Source organism: Lasioglossum baleicum, chromosome 1, assembly GCF_051020765.1.
Source record: "Lasioglossum baleicum chromosome 1, iyLasBale1, whole genome shotgun sequence".
Lineage (NCBI taxonomy): Eukaryota > Metazoa > Arthropoda > Insecta > Hymenoptera > Halictidae > Lasioglossum > Lasioglossum baleicum.
Genome location: NC_134929.1, coordinates 15340439 through 15359104, shown reverse-complemented (window position 1 = coordinate 15359104; position 18666 = coordinate 15340439). Strand labels below are relative to the sequence as shown.

The window sequence follows — 18666 nt, the reverse complement described above, 5'->3', positions numbered from 1 at the left end:
ATGAAATCGTCTTTATCGTGACTCGTTAAAATACGGCAAGGGGTTAAAAGTAAATTATCGTATACGCAGACAATTAATCTCGAGACGCAGTGTCGCGCTGGGATTAATCTCTCTCTCTCTCCAAATTTATATTACGCAACGTTAGATTTGCATGAACACAACACGGCAGAGAAATTAATAAAACATGCAGCAGCTCCGCATTCTACTCTTATTTTTACGAACCGGTCTGCAAAAACGTTGCATAAACATCCGCGAGCCGTGCGATTGGTGTTGACACAACTCTTCCTGTTCAATTAAAACGAAAGTATTCAATTATCTTATCGAATCACGCCTCATCAATTACTCCTACCGTATTGGCCGTCCTCCCACTTGAAAAACGTTATCTCCGGTCTCGGTGATCGACGCGCGATCGAACAATGAGAATAATTTTACCTTGTCGAGAGGGATTATTTGCTCACGATCGTTACTGCACCCCTTCTCCCGCTCTCTCCTTTCCGCATCTTTTTCATTTCGACTGACTGGCCGTCTCGATATCGTGGCCAAGGCAAACCTAATTTCATCGTCCCATTCTCTTGGCGCCCATCGAGTAGCCCTTCGTAATCAGGCGACAAAGCCTGAGCCACCCCTTTTGCTCTACGTCTCTCTCTCTCTCTCTCTCTCTCTCTCTCTCTCTCTCTCGACTCACTTTCCCTGCTGTGTTCGGTGTTCACTTTCTCTTTCGCATCCACACCGTGCACACCAGAGCCGTTGAGCGTCTGCCCGTACGGGCAGCGATTTTCTTGCCCTGGGCATACACAGAACGGGGGGTACGATGCCACGCCCCTGCGGGCAAGGCTGCATGTATTAGTTACAACCAGTGTGCCGCCAGAATCGACCAAAACTGGTCGATTTTTCCTCTCCTCCTTTTCCCCTTCCACTATCCCATTCCAGCACCATGAGCAAACTCCAACATCCCCCACTAAGACCGTAAACTGGTCATGAGAGAGGGGGTAAACTGTGTTCCCCTCGATTTCTTCGATCTGGCGGCACTGGTTACAACTAGTAGCTTCGGAGCTATTCGAGGCACCTTCCCCGCTTAGGTTCTTCCCCCACTCTTAGAATTCATCTTTATATAGGGTTATCCAAAATAGACTATAGGAAGTTTTTTTCAATAAAAAACATACTATTTTTTAATTTTAGTGGATTTTTTATTTAATTATTAGGTGTCATCTATGACAATTATGTGTGAAAGACGATATCTGTCAAATGACCACCACGACCACGTTTACAGACATCAATTCGAAGAAATGCTCAATTCTTGAGAACGACGTGGAATTGATGTTGATGGATCATTAGCAACATTTTCACGAACAGCAGCAATGTTTTCATTCGAACGAGCTGTTTTGGGTCTGCCAGACTTTGGTTTATCATGGATAGATCCAGTTTCATCAAATTTTTTAACCAAATTTCGAATTGTTTACTCTGATGGATGATTATGTATGCCGAAAAATCACGTAATTTACGATGGGTATTTTTTATTGAACACTGATTTGCAAAATAAATTTTAATAAGTTTAACACGCTCTTCAGTCGTATACGACTCCATTGTTAAAATTGTCTATCATTGTAGGTTAGAAATACAAGAAAGTGACAAGAGACAAACATGGCGTTTGACAGATATTCTCATTCAACATCTCCTAAAGGTACTTTTGGATAACCCTTTATGTATAGTAGCGGGAAGCTCCCACCACGAGAGCCGCGCGACGCACACGCATACATGGCAACCGTCGAACTTCGTCTCTGTTCCCTCCCGCGCCACCATTGCCACCACTGCCGCCCAATTCACTAACTTAGCGCTCGGATTTACTTACTCGCGACGGCCGAGTTTCAAAGGTTACGCCCCCTCGACCCGGCCGCGCGTCTCGTTCCCCGTGGCGGCTCTAGTTCTCCTACGCGCCACAAATAGCGAGTATGGACCGCGCCTGAGCGAGATGCGCGACTGGGTCGAGGGGCGTAGCCTTCGAAACTCGGCCGTCGCGAGTAAGTCCGAGAGTTGCACTAACTCTACGGCTGTACGTAGTACATAGTGAGCAGTGTTGGGCAAATTTTATTTTAAATAATAAATAAACGTGTGATTTTAATTGAAAATAATAACTAAACTTTTTATTTAAATAAATTATTATTTCTTATTTGCAAATAAAATCATTTAAGATCAATAAGATCATTTATTATTTGGTTTCTTTTTGTTTTGGTTTTTGGTTTTTGATCTTCACTTATTTCTTGTATACGTGTGAACACGTGCGCGTTTTTTGTCTGCTATAGCAATCTTTTCAGGTACACCGCCAGTGGTCGGGCCCATCCAAAGGGCCTAGCTGCCTATAAAACAATACAATTTAACTTATTATTGGTCAATACAAATAATAATTGAAATTGTATCTGTAAATAACAATCAACTGTATTATTTTAAATAATTCATTTAGACTTGCTCAAATAATAAATAACTTGTTATTTAAATTTTTATTTAAATAAATTTATTGCCCAATACTGGTAGTGAGAAGAGGTTCGATGATGGGGACCTTGCAGTTTTCGGAAGGGAATAAGTTGGAACTCCCTGTATTAGATGATTGCATAAGTTCGTGCCCGATTTTCGTAGATGTCGGAAACTGTACATGTTGCAGTAGTTGGTATGTTGAGCAGCTCTGGCGTAGACAGTACTCGCCTGTTCCGTCTCTAGAACACCAACGAAAAGCAACGTTTCGCAGAAAAATGAAGCCGAACCGTTCAGTATTACGGGCAAATTAATTACCGCCTCTTAACGACCTCGTTCGCCGACCCGTGATTCTCGACGTACGAGTGACTCCCGATTTCATACGCTCCGATTCGACCGCTCGCGCAGCAGAAATCTGTTTGTATCGCAAGGCTGACGTTCCAAAGTGGAAACTCTGCGGAAATTCCGGTTGAATTGCTTTCAAACCGGGGGGGAGAATGGATCCACGTGGATAAAGCGTCGCGTCGTTGGCCCGGCAGAACGTAAATCGCTACTTTAACCTCGCCCGCGGTATACATACCCACTAAACTTATTATGTTATCTGGATGATCCGGTTGAAAGTTGCTGGAGAAATTGATTTTTATACACAGGGATGATTCATTTATCACCCTGTACGAATGAGAGAAAGCAGAAACGTGGGATAGATTGCTGATCGAGTCCACATAAAAAATGCGTCAGTATCACTGATCGGTATTCGACTTGGCGTCGATTATCGTGCAGGTTGCTACAGCTAGGCGAGCATAGGCACGTTAAAAGGCACCTCCATAGTCAGCATTACAATTAATGATGGTGCTCCTATGTGTATCGTTCGGAATAGCAATCGATAGTCCAGCACCTGTCAAGAATGCTCATGGTCACCCTCGCGGCTGTCATTGTCCACTCATGGGATTCACTTCAAGTTGATGGCCCTCCTCTTTTCCGAATCCAACGTCACACAAAACAGCCGACCGCTTATTTGCATTTAATGGCTTTCACTGGTTCGGGGATTAAAATTAGACACCGTACGAACGCTACGAAGGTGACATTGAAACAACATTAATGCGTGATTCATGCTCACATTAAGATGTACTGTTTCGCAGAAGATGCATGCGGAGAAGTTTCCATTTACATAACACGAAATGCAGTCGACGAGATAAGTAAAATATTTAACAAAGTTGATTAAATTAAATAAAAGTTAACGAACACACAGACTTTAAATGTTTGCATAAGTTCGTGCCCGATTTTCATAGATGATGCAAACTGTACTGCGTGGCAGAGTGTAAAACAAAATTATATTTCTACAATTAGAAAATAATGGTGACTGTATAATTGATTAATAAAGCTGTATTATTTAAAATTTAACCATTGAATATTATTTTCAAATCGGACACGAACTTGTGCAATCATCTGATAGTTAAAGAAACATGATGTCAAGACATTTTTAACAAAAAGGACAGAATAACTATTATTATTCTACGCTTGTCCTCATGATGCGTAGAATAGAATGTAATAAAAAAAGTTGACTTTGACATTCAAGGCCATCTTCATCGATCCGAAGATGTAGAATACTGCTATGGCAGCCAAGACCAAATATTTCCTTACACCCTGTACATTTCCTATTGAATTTTATTTCACGTAGAATTACTATTTCATCAATTTTGTGCGCACAGAATATTATTATAATCGCTTAATTAAATTTTCACGAATTAGCTACTGCTAAACTAGCTTAATCTATGCGATTACGTATGAAAATTAATTATGTACTTTCGAGCATGTATAATGTAGTTGCAATCGTGAAATGGTGGGGTTAAGAAGATTTGATTGTAGGAAATAATGAATACTGAAATACTGTTTATTGATTCACTATATCCACACGAACGTTTTATTGCACGTCGTACAGTAAAAGTTGTATAAATACATAAACATCAAAGATAATAGCAATCATAAAAGATGAAACGCGAACAAAAGTAACAGATGGGGTACGGTAATAGAGGCGACAGAAAATAAAGTTACATTTGATAGGTTCGTAGTGGAAGCGTACCAATTGGCAATCTAAAATCGTTTATTGATGAATTTATAGTCTTTCCTGGATTCTGTTAATTCAACGATGAATGCCCACGCACCATCGCACCGTTCTTAGCCCGTTGTGCTCCGTCTCCAGTTAAGCTGAATTAAAACGACTCATAATCGAGTTCTCGTCTCAAGATCCTCTCCTCTCCCTTTTTCTCTCTAGTCACTTTCGTTCCTATTTTCATCCCTCGGCCACGTCGCGTTATTTTCGCCCGAACAGAAAAGATATTATCTTCTCGGAAGACGCCGGAACCCGCAGCAATTTTTATTATGTGCTCTCCTCGTGCTTCTTCCAATCTTCGCCTCTTCTAATTGTTATTCGGCCAATTTTCCGATCTTTTTGACATTCAGTTTCCATTTTCTGTTTACGACTTGTTTTTTATTTCGTTGTATTAAGTTGGAGCAACAGCAATTTTAAATCATGATAATTTTGAAAGAATACGTCTCTCCTTATGAAATATTTTATTACCTGAAATCAGAGTTGGGCATTAATCGATTAAAATTTTAATCAAGATTGATTGATTAATGTGTACGATTAAAAATGAAGATGAAGTTAAAGATGAAGTTGATCGTCAGTCGTTGATTAAAAAAAGGAATCATCGAGAAAAAAACATAAAAGCACGTAAACAGAGTTTATATTATAGACTAAATGACAATATACACCTAAACTCAGTTTACATTTTTTTCAGTATTCATACAATAGTTTTGATTCCGTATTTAATTCCGAAATTTCAGCAGTTAATCATTAATCAATTACCCGATTGACGATTACAATCGACAGGAATGTAATCGTTAATCGCAATTAACGACTAAAGTAGAAATTTAATCGTTATTCCCAATTAATGATTAATAAGTATTTAATCGTTAACCGCAATTTTTTAACTAACGATTGAAGTAAAAATTTATTCGTCAATCATTGATTAATTTTTGCCCAACTCTGCCTGAAATAAGAACTATTAGTATCCACATATTTTTGTTAATGAAAAAACAATTCTTGAGTTTTGGGAACATGAAATGTTTGGAAGTGTTTGCTGCTGTTTCTGATTTTTTTAACATCTTTTTTAACAGAGACTTGCCAAGGTCATAGTTTATTTAACCCCTTACCGTATTTTAACGAGTCAGACTCGTCACGAAGATTCTAACAAATATGAATGTTACGTTTCTTTTTACATTTAGATTAAGCGCTAAAATAAATGTAGCCATAAAAAAAATATAAATTTTCTTTTAACCACTGTGACTGTGATAATTTAGTTAATTTCAAGATTAATAAAATGACGTGTGTTCAGTGCCACTAACATTGTGACTGGCAACGTGTTAGGAACCAAACTGAAAAAGAAGATCGCAGTGCGAAAAGTTAACCTCGGACAGAATCTATAACCGTTAACAATCGTTCGGAAAAACTAGACAGCGCCGCGCCGTTACAAACAAAGGGAGACCAAAACTGCGAAGAAGAAGAAGAAGAAGAAGAAGAGGGAGCAGAAGAAGAAGAAGAAAAAAGATTCGGTGAAAAGAGGAAGAAATGGCACAGCGCAACGAGATAGAATCGAAAAAGAAAAACAAAGACGAGACGGGAAGAGGGTGTGAAAGCGAACGATGAAAGGAGAAACAGCGCGAGGCCCGTACGCATAGAGAAGCGTGTGCGCGACGCTTGTATTCAGTTACGTCCGGTGCGTCGCGCCGTCGAGACGTGCTGTTTCGACCATGAGTTTCGTCAACGCGCCCATGCGTTGTGTCTCCACGTGCGTACTCGCGACCGCGACAGCACCTTCGAGCCCTGGACGAAGGGACCAGGACTGACAGCCCATTCGGGATCGTTATCATTCACTTACGGAACCGTTGTTGCCCGGTGATTGACAGAACACGCTGGATCGAACAATTGAACGAATTGAGTAAATTGCGTTAACGAACCGATCGCAGATATTCGAACGGCTAGAATAAGAGAGCCCAAACAAGTTTGATCATCGTGACCCCGGCTCGACCTGTCTTGATTGATCGGGCAATAATAAAATTTAAGAAAAAGAAAGCACGACAGTCTGCACGGAGCGATGACTGCTCAGTGCGAAATTGAATAATTGGATAATATCGAGTGGAAGATCTCTGACGGCCCGAACCCGGCCCGCGTGTTCTTCTTAAAATAGTGCGCAAGTTGCTTCCACTTCGATCTCCTCTTATTTCGAATTATGGGACACGGAGTGGCAAACCATTTCGATTCTATCCGGGATCGGGAAATACGTAGGTTAGTGTCGTTGGGTACATTCTCCGTTTTCCGATCCCTTTGGATATCATGACTGTGGACGTTTTACATACGGAAATTCGTGTGCTGTATCAAAGATTCTACGAAACTCCAAATAAAATGGGACGCCTGTACAGCGTCCAGTTTTGGTGCAGCGAAGAAGAAGTTGCAAAATCGTGCTGATGTTTAACAACCAAGGAGACACTACAGTTTACATAGTTGAGTTACTGTGAAAGAAGTTTAAGTTTAAGTTTTTATTGTTATACCCAGTTTTTGAGAGTTTAATCCTGTTTTTACTGAAAGATTATTCATTGAATAAGCTCACTGCCAGAAAACGAGAGGCTATCTTTTACCATCCCTCTAACTCCAAGAAAAGTCTCCTAACGTGCTCCCTTCCCTTTCTCGAAGAAAGACGACTGTGAGAACATATCGAGATCGCTTCGTCGAAAGTCGCAACGCTGTTCCGATCTTTTTCCCGGTTCGCATGGTTGTTGCACGTTGCTCGATGCACGTCTGATGCACCGCTGATGCGCTTCTGAGTACGTACACCGAGCTAAAAGGAACGTGACGACACGTCTCATGAGAACACGTGCATCGAGGATAACAAGATCGTTCCGGTAATAAAGCGGTGAACACGTTCGATCGATGGACTGTAGATCGTGGTTCGGCTGAATCGAACATCTCTATACGGTACTCCGCGGATAGCGGTGGCCAAATACCTTCGAATGCTCCTGGAAACCTGATACACACTTCAGATAAAAGGTCTCTAGCTCCTTCGCCTTCGGTCGGAGAGCGCATCCCGATAATTACCGGTATCGAAAATCAATTAGATGGAATTCGATATCGCTCCGGGACATGGAAGACCGGCGTATGAAAGAGTGCATATACATAGACCAGCGCAGACACGATTAAACTATAATCGGTCGTCTTATTATCTCTTCGAATCAGAGGATTGAATCCGGTAACTGTTCCACCGGCGATTATCCGCGAGCTCGGCCCGCTTGCGAATTAGTCATTCCGTTAGCAAATCGCTACAAACATCCCGTTAATCCTCAATAAATCGTGCCTTACGAGATTCGATCCGGGCAGGATCCCGCGTGGACGACGAATGTTAAGTGTAATTACCGCCACTGGTTCTGCGGGCTTGTGTCCGAATTGTAGTCCGGGCTCTATTCGATGCGATAATTAGTGATTCCGCCGTGGAGCTGCAGTGTTGTGCTTGAATTGATGCGATTTGGATGACGCTAACGGCTGCTAGGCTGGACGTCATGGCGTGCATTAGGGCACCGAGATCCGTCTGCGAATCGAGCGACGACATCAAGGCCGATTCAACTCGCAACGTCATACAGGTACGAGCCGCGCTCGATGCGCCGATGCGCACAGGTATGCCTATCTATTCGCATGGGTTAGGCATTCCTAAAACATTGATGGAGGCATTACACCGACTCAGGCCCGATCAGCGAACGTTATTCGACATTCTAGTTTGCTGGGTATCTCCTAACGATTCGCACAACATGAGAATCTCAAATGAATTTCTTATCACTAGACATTGCTATGCAAATATGCACGTAAAATATGCAAATATACACGAAAAATATGATCAGAACTAATACAAAGAGATATTTATTAGTTATGTTTTAATTAACAATTTATTATATGATACTATGTAGTTGCGAATGATCTACGATTACAAATGCTTTGACAAATAGCTACACATATCCAAACAAATAATCGGATAGTTCCCGGAGAAATTCTAAGTACAGTACAAATTACACGCCAAGCGAGGAGAAAGCAATACCATCTAGCAATCCGAGTTTCCGGAGATCGCGAGGCAGTGCCAAAGATTAAAATACACTTCGCCATTCAGATGGTTCGAGCCGTCATAAAATTAATGTGGCCAAAGAATTGCTCGTTTGGTCGTCGATTTGAAACCTTTGACGGCACGTGGGCGCGTGCCACCGTCGCGGCGCGTTCCTTTATCCCGTGGGACCCGCAAGTATCCCAGGAACATTGGCCCGATTCTAGCGTGTCAAAACCACCATTGCAAAACATAGGGACGAAGAAGTTACTCTATTCCCTGAATAGCTCATTCAAAGCCATTGAAAACCATGACGTAGAATAAGAAGGGAACATTAAGACAAATATTTATGAGGAGATCTCTTATTATTTTTTTTTAAATATATATATACTTATTGCTTTTTATTATTATTATTATTATTATTATTATTATTATTATTGCTTATGTCAAGACTGTCGCATAAATTTTGGAAATGTGTCACAGTCTTAATTTGGAAATATTAGATGATTGCATAAGTTCGTGTCCGATTTCGTGTAAGAAAATCATATAATTATAAATTAGAAAAGAATGGTGACTATATAATTGATTAACAAAACTGTATTATAATGTTAATGAAATTCCTAACCTCAAAAGTAGATTTCAGATTGCATGCATTTCGGACAAGCTAGCTACATTTCAAAAGAGAAAGATAAAGAAAAGAATTCCCAGATAATTATAGCTGTTAACAATTCTATTTTGCATAAAGATCCGCAGTCTAGGGGCTACCGTAAGCCAGACATTGTTTGTTATTTTCCCATTTGCCGAGACAGCTATGAACATTATAATCTGCCGCGATGACCCGAAATTATGAAGGAAGTTCATTGTGCTTTTCTCTTTGCCGCACTCAAAAATAGTACCGGTGTCTTGACTGGTACGCGACCTACGCGTGTGCGTAGCCACACGCTCGCTCGCGCGTCTCGGCTCCGTGCACGTACAAGGTGTAACTGGTGGTGGAAGGAACGAGCGTATACGTGGTCGAGCCGTTGCGTCGGATGAATCGCCTATGTAAATATACGCGTGTCCCTCCGTGGAATACGAATAAGCGCACGCGGTCGCGCATCCTCGTAGGAAAACGCGCAAACAGGGAAACCCAGGTCGGAGCTGGTGTCTGTTCATTTGCCCGGCTCTGACAAAGGAGCAAGCATGTGTGTGCACAGGAGGACCCGCTTGTGGACCAACTTATTCTACATAACAGTATTAAGCTTGATCCATTCTTTCCGTTGATGTGATACGGTTGTCTCGTGCACAGAGTAATTACAAAAACATGGCGCATGTCCTGCGAATCGCTTTATTAACTGTGGAGAATTGTAGGCTTGAGAAAGTCGGACACCTCGTCGCAGTGGTAGTCGGAGCTAAATACAATTATGTCTTGATGTACACCTTTGTCCATAAGTAGTAGGACACCCTTTACATAATATAACACTTTTTAAAAATTGGTTCGAACGACTTGAATTTCTTTTGAAATATTAGAGGAACTAGTTTACTATGTAATTAATACGCAACGTTGAAAATACAATTATTTTTCGATGTACACCTTCGTCCTTAAGTAGTAGGACATCCTTTACAATATATGTATAGCACTTTTTAAGAACTGGTCCGAACGACTTGAATTTCTTTTGAAATGTCAGAGGAACTAGTTTATTTTTATTAATACCCAACGATGAAAATACAATTATTTTTCGATGTACACCTTCGTCCATAAGTAGTGAGCACACCCTTTAAAATACAGGGTATCTCAGCTGAAGGAGGCCACCTAAATATCTCCTTTATTGTTAATGGCACAAAAAAATATTTATGGCATAATTTAAATGGATACCATTTAAATATCGTATCGAAGGAGGAATATCATAGAAAAACAATTTCTTTTGTCCGGTTATCTATTCATAGTTTTTTCAAGGTCATCGTTATTTTTTTATCGGGAAAACCTTTTTTTAAATTCCATCTTATAGCGGCTGAAAAAATACATTTGAATATGCTTAAGTCATCAACAAGATCGAATTAGTAGATCGAAAAGAAATTGTTCTTCTGTGACATAAATATTTTTTTTTGCGCCATTAAAAATAAAGGAGATATTTAGGTGGCCTCCTTCAGCTGAGAAATCCTGTATATAATGTCAATCATAAACGTCGCTGCATACGTACCAAAACAAAAAGGCATCAAGTGTTGAAGACTAAATTAAGCTTGCATGTATTCTTAGCGATAGAAAGTCCATAGTTTTCTCTTTTCAAAGTTGCCGGTATACACATACGATTCGGTACGCACGATGACTAATTGTAAGTCCTTTTCTCTATCGACACAATCCGCTTGCCGACCTATCGCTGGTCCAGTAATTCTGTTCTTCGTTCTCTTCTCCTGCTGCCTCGCTGGCGCTATTGTACCTTTTCAAGCCGGACCTCTATCTCGAGAGAGAGAGAGAGAGAGAGAGAGAGAGAGAGAGAGAGCACGTGAAATATATTGGCACTTGTCCAAAACAATAAACTTGGATCTGTCCTGCGATGAGCTGACGCCTTTTTGCGACTCGGCTCTCTTCTATTTGCGAGAAAAGCCGCTGGCCGGCACCTGGTGCTTTTTCGTAGGTCGTAGCCTCGAAGGAGGTTTCGTTGTTCTCCGAGGACCGACTGCACCGCGCCGCCCGTCTTCCGGTTGCTGGAGGTACCAAAGCAAGTCTTCAAGGGAGCTCGAGGAAAGACGCCGGCTTAAAGGAAGTCTTAATTGACTGCCTCGTGCTTTTTCAACGTGTGCCCTTCGTTAAGTCAGAGGAATAATAGACGGGTATATATGGAAAAGTAAAAATATAACTTCTGGCTATTATGCCCGGCTAAACGGAAGTAGAACAATTTCTTTGGTTTTATAGCTTGCGTCGAAAACAATTGCAAACAGAAATGTAGACATATCACTCTATGCTCTGTCAAATTGTATCCCAACAAAAACATTCTGTAAATAGGTGCCAAGTTTCTATGGCCGTAAAAAGTTGTGAGATCAAACCAAATACGGCCAAGTTCGTTAGCTCAGAAATACCTCTTGCAATACTGAAAAAAGCGTTTGTAAAAATTAGTTTAAAAGAACGCTATTTAATTTTTAAAGAGTTACATGGAGAGCTAAATTATTCAAACCTGGCCGTTACTTTTTAAACCAATGGCCATAAAAGGTGTTAGGTAGCGGCCAAGTTTGAATAATTTAGCCCTCCATGTAACTCTTTAAAAATTAAATAGCGTCCTTTTAAACTAATTTTTACAAACGCTTTTTTCAGTATTGCAAGAGGTATTTCTGAGCTAACGAATTGGCCGTATTTTGTTTGATCTCACAACTTTTTACGGCCATAGGAACTTGGCTCCTATTTACAGGATGTTTTTGTTGGGATTTCATCAATTTTTGTTGAAATTTCATCAATTATCAAGTAGGCATTACTCTTATCCCTGATTCATTAAATCCTAAACATTTTTTATCTTTAAGGTGGACATTAAGTAAATTAATAAATGCATCTTCGTTTTACTATCTATTTATACCTTTTTCTTAATGTTTTTTTTCAATACAACCCCTTTAAGGTGTAAAATTTTAAACTTTGATAATTATTCCTTTGAGTGTTTGTTATGATGGACCTATGTACCAAATTTCAAGCTTGTAGGTCAATGGGAAGTGCCCAAAAGGTTTTAGATGATCTGTCAGTCAGTCAGTCAGTGACAAATTTAGCGATTTTTGAGGTCCTATATCTCGGAACCTACTAATGTTGGAAGATTAATGTTTTGTCAATATTGAGGCATGATAGCATTTAACAAGTGTACGAAATTACATCTTTCCATCTGCCTCCAGTGCCAAGTTATAACCCTCTAGAAAACTTGGCTGGTGCACTACCGTGCACCTAGATAGTAACCTTCTATACAGTGTGTTAATTTTAACTTGAACACCTAAATCAGTTCTGCTACTATTTAAATTAAGAAAAAATGATTAAATATTCGCCTTCATGGTCACTTCAAGGTCATGGTGTGTAGTTCGTTGAACTCATCTTGACGCCGACTATTACATCGCGTTATAAAAGATACATGTGATTTTGTGCGATGTGAAATTTGAGTGGAACTACATATGTGTCAAATGAGATCTGGCATTATCGAATTCTAACATCACCCAGTTACGGTTCATTAAATCTGGTTCATCATTGTTATCTTTCGCATTATTTGTACAACACTGCGGTATTGACACTGTTGGAAATTTTATCTTTGCTTTAAATAGAGAGTCTTTTACACGATCTACAATTCCACATGCGCCAATCGAATAATTCCATGAAATCCGAACGAGCAAATCTTAAACAAACACCTGTCAATTTGATCGTCAGGTATTCATGGCGCACCTGCGACTCAAACAAATCCATCATCATAAAGCATCAGTGTGCAAGGTAGAAGGATAAACAAAATGTGCACGGCTTATAGATAGGGAGTCGCATATGTTTTACCTGCCGTACAGTTAGTGAAGGTGTATGCACACTGGCTGACGCAAGTGTTCGAACGTTGCGTCGTTTAAAACTGATTTTTATCGTAAACTTGATTTACTAATGACTATATGTTTTATTACTAGACTACGGATTTTATGCATTTATCACAAAAATGGGTACATACAATTTATACCAATGAAAGGATTAAATGAGTATAGTTTATGTATTATTTTTACCTTGTTGGAATTATTAAAGGAAAAATTACCATTTTATTTGACTTGTGTCTCGCACAATCGATACGAACAATTTTTATTTTGCATAAAGATCCGTAGTCTATTTATTACAATCATCTCTTTTGAGCTGGACAATGTTCCTTACAAATAAAGATTAGTTTGCAATGGTACTTATGAATATACATTTCTGTGCAGATCTATACGGATTGGGCGAACTACTATTTGGAGAGAGGTGGTTGCAAGAGAAGAGTGACCGATCTTCAGTCGGATCTGTGCGACGGTGTACTTCTGGCTGATTTGGTGGAAGCAGTCAGTAAGTAAATCATTTGCTTTAGTTATAGAAAACTAATTTTACTTTCGTAAATATATGTATTCAACCCTCTGCACTCGAAGTAATTTTAATTCCAAAATTAAGACATTCCTTTCAACCCAGATTATTTTTATTGTATACATATAATCTTTCTTACATTGTGCACATCAAATTGCACCTGTTTTCTCATGTAACAGTTGAGCTTTTCACAATTTATAGAATACAGACGAATTTAACAATATTAAAACTGCTTTGAATAATGGTATGACCATTTTTACTGACGCCTCAGAGTAACCATTCGAGTGCAAAGGGTTAATGTAAATTATATCGAAGCAATGAATTCACAGTGGATGATCAAATTATTGAAGCCATGGGTATTACATTGTTATTATATCCTTACGGAACATTTTTTGAGAAAATTATAAATTATTTTCAAGTCATCTATATCAGGTTTACATAAGAAGGAACTAATACAAAGAGGAAAACAGTACTTGCCTTCGGTAAGCTTTGGAAACGTAATGTATTACGTTTTGTAAAAATGTCTGTAAAATTTAATATTGTTTGGAGAAAGAGTTTTGCCTAGTGTTGTTACACTGCTTAGTACAAATTTACATTTTTAAATTTGAATTGAAGAGTAATTTCTTGCAAAATCAAGAAGCACTTCTACAATAGGCTATCTTTTCTAAAAGCGTAACTGTTTAATTTTGTGTCATAAATATAAAACAAGTTTATAACATAAGCTTTGTTGTTTGAAGTGCAGGTTGTCAATGTGAATTGCATAATTTTCATGTCGTCGACAGTGTCATTCGACGATTTGTAAGCAGAGATATTTCCACAAATCTCTTCATTTGCTTCTAGTGCTACTATAAGATTTCCATTCAAACAAGGATTCAATAGAGCTTCCATTGTCGCATAATAAAAGCAATGCGAATTAAAAAAACTATACGAATCGGCCATTGTATGTATACGGATGCCATATTTCAATATGAATGAAAGATGTGTTAATAGTCCAGAAGCAAATAACAGTACCTACTCACGGTGGGCGAGTCGAATCGTTTATGGTATTGAACAGTTACCCATAACACCTAAATTGACAGTAAAGTCGTTAGTGCATGGGGCACCGTGGTCACGCGTTGCACGTGTGCGCAATATGCAATGAGCATTGATAAACTCACGATTTGCCCGTTATCGAACGAAGGGACATTGTTGCATTAATTATCAAACGTTTGTCATTGCAGCCAACCAGAAAGTGATCGACGTCAACCGGAAGCCGAAAAACGCTCAACAAATGGTAAGTCTTTAAACACGTTTGCAAACTCTTTACGCTATAAACATACATCAGATCAATTAACCCTTTGCACTCGGAGCTGTTTTAACTCGAAAATTAAACATTTCTTCCGAACTAGAATAATTATTTATTTCATTTTATGGATATGAAATTGATATAACACCTTATACAATACTTAAACGTTTAGTAATTGATTAGATACCAACATATGCAATTAATAAACTAGATAATATTTTGAATAATGGTACAGCAAGTTTTAGTGGTGACTCTGAGTCACACCACTCCAGTGCTAAGGGTTAATAACAACATATTCAAATCTACAAAATTCCAAATGTTCATCAAGTAATTTTTAAATGCTAATTAGCAATATAAAAGATGCATATTTTACGCAGAATCGATATCTTATCGGTTTACGATAGGTAGGTCTAAAAGTAAAGAGCAGGACTTCCCATTTAAAGAAATAAAGGGGACCTTGAAATCTCCGAAACGTCCTCACGTATTCAAAAAGTGTTTATATCATAATATTTCCCACTCTATACCATACAAATTTTATATATATAATTTTTCATATCATTACAAGAGAAATATTCAAGGTGGACAAAGTTATTGGCCCACCCTGTATAAAGCAGTTGTGAAATGTCTAATTAAATAATTGTAGTGGTAATTAAGCTTGTGTAATTCTTTTTGAAAGGAGCACATTGTGCACCGTTGGTACATAGGCTTAAAAGTTTCGATCGCCCCAGTTTCTGCTGCGCTGTCTTAAAGGAGGAGGATCAGAGATATTTCCAGAGTTTCCGTAGTCGTTTAGAACAGTATATTTCTTCCGGTGAAAATTACTTCGAATAATTCATAACAGCTGTTTAAGATCAAATCCATCGTTCGGATAGATTTAATAACTGCTGCATTTTATCGTTGCTGATCTTTTATGTTATAATTAGAGTGCGGATTTTATTTATGGCAATAAACAAATTGGCGAAACGCGAAATTGTGAAGGGATTGAAGAATTTATGAATGTTATTACCAGACTACGGATGTTTATGCAGTTTTCAATTTTTGTAGACAAATTTTAAGAGAATGTGGATTAAAATAGAATCTTATTTTCCGTGGCAGTAGCTTTTGTAAATCTGAAACAAATTAAAATCGTATTAAACACTGTCGAATTTTATATCTTAGCATTTTTGGAGAAGTTTCTTTGTTGTCGTCGACTTATTAAAATTGTCAAAAAAGCACATTTTCATTTATTTTCTGTTTCGTACAATTGAAATAGAAAATTTTTATTTTGTATACAAAAATGCGCCGTCTAGTAATATATAACTTTCTACATATATTTGCTTGATAGATAAAAATCTGTAAAATACACATTAACAATCACGACGAGACACAATTAACATAATAATATAAACGTGGTACTCTGAAAATGTCAATATAAAATTCGGGATAATTCTATACAATATAAAAGTCGATTTTATGCTTCCAAATTTTTAAAAAAATTGTCTTTGCAACAAAAAATTTTTAAATAATACATTGTCGTGTGTGCTATTAGGTAGAATGTTCATGAATTTTTTTGTAACTTTTTGTTGAGCGGAACAGAAGAAATAGATATATCATACATAATTTAATAAACCATGCCTACCCTGTAACTACGTGGGACACCTTGTACTAAAATGACAAGCATTTGGCATAAATCATCCGCACAATTATATTAAAAATGTCGTACTAAAATATGGTAGACGTACTAAAAGATAGGGGAAGTATAAATCAGTTCGAGATAGTACTTACACACGTTCAAGGAAATATATCTTCTCGTAACTGGAACTGTAAAATGTGTAAGAAGGAAATGTAGATAGTCTATAAAGTGCACAGTGGTTTCCTTAACAATTAACAAACAAACAGTTGTGCGAGACTTGTATGCATGTACAGTGTACAGAGGAGATTCAGGACTTTTAGTCTATGGTGACGTGAGTCGATCGGCGTCGGTTGCAACGCTTTACGAGATGTCTTTTAAAAATAGAAGGTCTATAACTGCATTTGAGATACGTAGATAAAACCTGAACGACTGGGGCACTTCACCGTGCAGCTGTACCGCGTAGAACCACCACAAATCACCAATTACGTTTCCGTGCAAAGGTACCCAAACGGAAAGCCTCGACTGTAACGAAACCTCTGATTGACACAAACTACACGAATTGACACAATTCGCGTAAACAAACTTAGGTTTTTGCAATAGAACCCTGACAGTTCACGGTCAGTAAACTGCGGAATTTTATGCAAATGCTAATTCCTCGACGAAATTCGGATTTCTAAATAAATGATTTAAGAAGAGTCAAAAATGGTAAAGATTTTATTAGCTGTTCTGAAAGAGTTGTTATTCGTTGCGCTCTGCGACTTTGAATTTATTATAAATATGTATAATTTGCAGAAATGGAAATTCTTATTCACACGAGTATCTTTGCTTGGACTATTATGAGCGGACATTATTAATGAATATCAAATATTTTTCATCTTTTAGGAGCTCAAATATTCAATAAGCAATCTGCAATTAATACTTCAAAATTCAGCTAAAACGTTTAGAAGATCATTCATTCGTTGACAACATATGTCAAGGTCAAGGTAATTCGAGCTGCCTACTTAATACTAAATAAAAAGACCTAATTAATACTTAGAAAGTAGTGAGGATGACATTAAGGTAAATTAGAATCTAAGAAGTTGGATTTGTATTCTTTAAAATTTAACCATTTAATTTTATATTTTCAAATCGGGCACGAACTTATGCAATCATCTGATATTTGTAGCTTCTTGAGATCGCCATAAAGGAATGAAATAGATTGATTATGTTCGAATGTGCTATAAAAATTAGTCATGGGCATCCACAGGCTAGTGATAAAGTTTGCGATTTCTTCGACAAGAATGCGCATTGTGCACAGGACTATAAAAGGAAATTCATTAGAGTGGTAGGCGTGATCCAGCGAAGCAGGTTGGATCTAAAGATTCACAGTGCATTCTCGATCCTGCCGTTTTTCGATACTAATCTCAAAGACGTAACAGAAGAACTGAGAAAAGGGATGGGAGACCGGTGGAATATGAGACAGAGGGAATCGACGAATATTTTACGGATTCCAACTGCATCTCGGTGAAAACGAGCTGCGTCACATCCGGATGGATCGACAAAGTCGAGTTACACTTCGCGAGATAACGCCTCTTCGTGTCCTCGTATTTGCATAATCCCGAGTGAACGCGGTGCGGATCGAAGATGACCTGAGATAGCATTTATAATGCTAAGTAGGAACTATGTGTCCCGAAAGGTTATTTCTAATCGGATTTTCGCGAGTATATTACAATTCCTTGAATGGAGAAGCATCGAGCGAACACGTGTTCGTGATTCCGCATTGTACTTTCATTATATATTCCTAATACAATGATGAAGCGAATGTACTGATCGTCCATCAGGGGATGGCGGTGGGAAACTTGTAGGGACCACGTGATATCCCCATTCCGCGCTACACGTCTTCCGCAATTGGCCCAACCCCGTGACAAAGACAGTGTTAGTGTTAGTGAGACATTCTGTCACTCTGTCGCAGTGTTTTTATTTCTTCCTAAATATCCATCGACCTTGAAAATAAAGAAATTAATAAAATATAATGAAAATTGTAATCGTAACAAACACTTGGACATTTTGAAAATAGTATGTTTCGCCGAAGGAAGATGCTTTACCTTCATCTGGATGCCCTGTGGCTAACCTGTTCAATATTTTCTCTGCTCTTCTC

At 38.5% G+C, this 18666-nt stretch overlaps 1 protein-coding gene across 8 annotated transcripts in view; it reads left to right on the top strand.

Annotated features, from left to right (window-relative positions):
- Positions 1-18666, top strand: part of Sick (sickie) — a 375431-nt gene that overhangs the window by 97530 nt on the left and 259235 nt on the right. For 7 of the 8 annotated variants that reach the window (XM_076447138.1, XM_076447119.1, XM_076447108.1 and 4 more), the window contains 2 exons: positions 13500-13617; positions 14853-14905. In XM_076447138.1, the coding sequence (XP_076303253.1) occupies positions 13500-13617; positions 14853-14905 (171 nt within the window). Of the gene's footprint in view, positions 1-6058; positions 8158-13499; positions 13618-14852; positions 14906-18666 lie in introns of those variants that run through there. The other variant, XM_076447099.1, reaches the window with a different exon arrangement.